General features: G+C 45.8%; 1 protein-coding gene across 1 annotated transcript; it reads left to right on the top strand.

Annotated features, from left to right (window-relative positions):
• Nucleotides 1–245: 245 nt before the first annotated feature.
• LOC132245612 (olfactory receptor 6N1-like) lies at nt 246–3247 on the top strand. Its single transcript, XM_059718265.1, has 2 exons — nt 246–482; nt 1933–3247. The coding sequence occupies exon 2, from the start codon at nt 2090–2092 to the stop codon at nt 3056–3058; it is 969 nt and encodes a 322-aa protein (XP_059574248.1). The 5' UTR covers nt 246–482; nt 1933–2089; the 3' UTR covers nt 3059–3247.
• The last annotated feature ends 1108 nt before the right edge of the window (nt 3248–4355 follow it).

Raw genomic sequence — 4355 nt, forward strand, 5'->3', positions numbered from 1 at the left:
AAACTACAGATCAAAATGGCCTCATAAGTATTCTATACAATTATTAACATGATGCATGTTTTTTTCTCACTTATTTTGGCTCTTGCTACAATATCACTTTACATTACAGAAAGAGACATTTCTTCTGAGTCTTGAATTAGAACGGCAGAGGATTCGATGTTTACGCTTTTTAAAAAATGCCACAAAGTAAATTCCCTTGTGAATTCAATAGCTAAAAGTGTTCATTATCTGCAATCCCAAGGAAAGTTTCATCATGAACGCCTGGTGGTGAGAAGCTGCTTTCTTATAAACCTGAGCGAATGCCGAACGGGGGCAGTGGCGCTGGGCATGGACACACAGCAACATCCAACAGGCAAGACAGCAAGATCATTCCAGCTGGTGAGTAGCATGTAGAGAGACTCTGTGACACTGCGAGGAGCAGAGTGATGGGGTCCACGACACTGATCCCCACACCCCACCACTACAGATGGAGAGGATTATAGGTAAGTGTTATGTTATGGCTGCTTGGTCTAACCACAGGGAGGCTGGCGGGACTGAGTGAGAGCTACCGCCTTGTATCCTTGGATCCTGCCTGCAGTCCTACCCAACCGACTCCTACATGTCGGGGTGGCCAGCACGGTATAGCTGGGGACAGAACAGATGTGCTTTTTTTCTGGTTCCATGTCCTTTTCCTCATCCAAGCAACCTCTTTCTCTTATACATCTTCATTCCAGAGATATCCCATCCTCTCCCCTAGACCCCCAAACCCAAATGCCCCACTCCATCTGCCCCAACACTGAACCCCGTAAACCCCCACTCTTCCCCTCTTCCTCCCCAGCTCTCTGACCCCAAGGATCCCTCCCTAATTTCCCCCCTTGAACAGCTTCCCATCCCCTCTCCAAAACATGAGAAGGGGGCAAGGAAAGTTCTCCCTGCACTTACCCCAGAGGTGAGGCTGCTCATCTGAGTGCAGTCATTGGTGGGTGCTGAGGGTGTAGGTGTGCTTGAAGCACTACCTGCAGTGTAGGCGGACTTGCTGGTCCCTTGTGTGGATGTGCAGGTGTCAGGCCAGGTTAGTGGTCCCAGTGAAGCTCTTCCCATACTTGGCACACTCATGGCCCTGCTGCTTTCCATCTTGCCCCTCTTCTTTCCATTTTGAAATCTACTGGAAAGTTACTGGAAGCCAGTTCTTCATGTTTGTTACTCTTTCCACTCTGTAGCTTATTGACTATAAACCAATTGCTGTCACTCTACAAAATCTCTCTGGAGCTCCAGATGTTCTTTCTCATTTCCTATAAGACACACCCAGGATGCCAGCCAGCTTGACAGAGATTTGATGGAGATTTGAAAGCCCCAAGGAAGGTGATGGTTATGGGCCTGAGGACTAAGGGGGTGCCACTGATGAGTCTTGACTGGGTTTATAGCTGAGCAAGACATGAAGGGTCATTAATATTGAGGTTAATGATGATTACGGTAACGATGATGAAGTATTAAAAACTAGAAAAAAGGGAAGAAGGAATTTCTGAAAGCATCTGCTTGGGACATTTCCTTTTTGCATGCAGTTCTCTTAAATGCTGCTGGGTATGATTAGGCAGTAGGACTGGCTAGACAAAGCCTTGTCTCGGATGATATAGTGGGGAAAGGTCCTGCTTTGAGCAGAGGGTTGGACTGATGAGGTTGCTTCCAACCATAATTATCTATGATTCTGTGACCCTGACCCATGAAAGCTACATTTAAAGACATGGACAGAAGAGCATTAAATAACTGTGGAGCCTGTACCTGGGGCAGGCGGGTAGGAAATTGCAATTCCACAGCCCTGAGCAAAGCCTGAGCAAAGGGAACATAAACTGTTCCCTGAGGCTGAACAATCATAGTATTGATGCAATGTACATCTCCCTGGTGGAACTGTATAGCAAACTTTCAAAGATCATTATTTTTTTTTTCATTTCCTAGGAATAACCCACTAGAATAGTGACCTGATGAAAAATGCTTGTGTTCAAAAGCTTGTCTAACTTAATCCAGACCATGAGAAAGGTCCAATAAAAGATATCACCCACAAAAATCCTTGCTTCTCACTAGAAGAGTGAAAGGAAAAACCCAGCTACACCTCATGGAGGAAGTAGGAGGAGACAATCACACATCTATCACAGAATTCCTCCTTCTAGGATTTGGGACCATTCCACAGCTACAGATTTTTCTCTTCCTGCTGTTTCTAGTGATCTATATGTTGACTGTGACTGGGAACATCCTCATCATTGTGCTTGTTGTTGCTGATCCGCAGCTTCATACCCCCATGTACTTCTTCCTGGGAAACTTGTCATACTTGGAGACTTGCTACACCTCCACTGTCCTGCCCAGGATGCTGGCCAGTCTCCTGACAGGGGACAGAATCATTTCTGTTAAGGGCTGCGTTACACAACTTTATTTTTTTGGATGTCTGGCAACTACAGAATGTTACCTCCTAGCTGCAATGTCTTATGATAGGTATTTAGCAATTTGTAAACCACTGCTCTATGCAATGTTAATGAATGGCAGAGTCTGTCTACTGCTAGCAACTGGATCTTGGCTAGGAGGATTGCTGGTTTCTATAATAATAATAAGTTTTATGCCACAATTAACTTTCTGTGGGCACAATGAGATTGACCACTTCTTTTGTGACTTCACTCCAGTGATACAGCTCTCCTGCAGTGATACGAGGCTGGTCATTCTTATTAGTTTTATAACTTCCTTCTTCTCTGCCCTTTCCCCATTTCTCTTAACTCTGGCGTCTTACATTTGTATCATAGATGCCATTCTGAGAATCCCTTCTGGGAGGGGAAGACAAAAAGCATTTGCTACCTGCTCCTCCCACCTCATTGTAGTAACCATTTTTTATGGGACCATATTGATTGTATATTTGCTACCAAAAAACAACATGCTGAGATACTTGAACAAAGCATTTTCTGTTTTCTACACAATCCTTACACCCCTGATCAATCCCCTTATCTACAGTCTGAGGAACAGAGAAGTGAAAGAGGGCCTGAGAAAAGTTGTCAGCAAATTTAGGATCCTGCGAATTCAAACTACCAGGCTGATATGAGGATAAGTGAAAGAAACAGTAATTGAGTGGTTCGGGTTTCAAGAGTCTTCTGCAAAAGGGTTGTATCTTTACGTTTGTTAAAGGTGAACCTGGTTGAAAGGCAGTATATTCTTGTAAACAGTTAAATCTTTATCTTTCCTTCCCCTCTTTGAGGTGGAACGTTCTGAACATGAACACACACCCTTCCCCCCCCCCCCCCCCCCCCCCCCCACACACACAATTTCAGGCTCCTGTGTACTAATGCTAATAATATGTATTATTTCTCATGGGTTTTGTAGAACTAATAAAAGTTCTTCCAGAGTAAAAGTGACTAGGTTGATACAACCCTCAATGTGAGGTGCTTGATAATCCTGAGAAGTATATTATCATCTACTGCCTATATCCAGTTGTACTGCACTTGGCTTGGTTTTTTCTAGACAAATAGGAACAAATAGTTTCTGCTCCTGATAGATGTCAGCCATCAAGCCTGAACCTTTGTCTCTACCAGCAGCTCTGCCAGAAGCTTCATCTCCATCAACAATTCCTAGAGAAAGGGCATGTCTACACATTGCCCTGTGGTGATGTTACTGTCCAGTGCTTTAGTACTTCCTGTTGGAAGTACTAAAACAAGGTGCAGTAACAGCCTGTGCATGCACAGCACATGGTTAAAATAGCAGATACTTCACCATAGCAGTGTACTGTAATGGAAGGGGTGGAGGGGTGAAAATTGCTATGGCAGAGTAGCTGCTCATCATGTGTACACACACATGGACACTACACTGCTTCATCATGAAGGTACCAAATTGATAGGTGATTAGTTGCAGTGCAGTAATGCATGTGTGGAGGCATTACCGTGCAGTAATGTGGGAGCCTCCAGGCTGGGTCTGCCCAGTCACTATGGAGCCAGCTGGAGGCTGGCCCCAGGGCTCCTGCCTGACCTCCTCTCCTGGAGCTGGGCTCAGCTGCTTTCTGTCAGCTTCTAGCTGCAGGGTATAAAAGGCTGAAGCTACTTTGTGCCTTGGGGCACACACCACAGGGAGCTGGCAGGAGCTACTCTCTGTCCACGAGTCAAGCAGGCCCTGTGTGCCCCTCTGGACAGCCGGCAGGCAATGTTTGCCTGGGCTGTCACCCTCCTGAGCTGGTGCCTGGCCAGAGGTGAGCATTACAAAGGTCTCTTATTGCTGCATCCATTGCCCAGGCCTATGATTCTATTTGGGCTAGCGGTCTTTCTGGCTGTGCTATAGGGAGCAGCACCTGCTCCCGACTCGTGCTCAACCCCACATCTCTCTCCTCCAAGGACTAAAGTGAAGCACCTCAA

This window comes from Alligator mississippiensis, chromosome 15, assembly GCF_030867095.1.
Source record: "Alligator mississippiensis isolate rAllMis1 chromosome 15, rAllMis1, whole genome shotgun sequence".
Lineage (NCBI taxonomy): Eukaryota > Metazoa > Chordata > Crocodylia > Alligatoridae > Alligator > Alligator mississippiensis.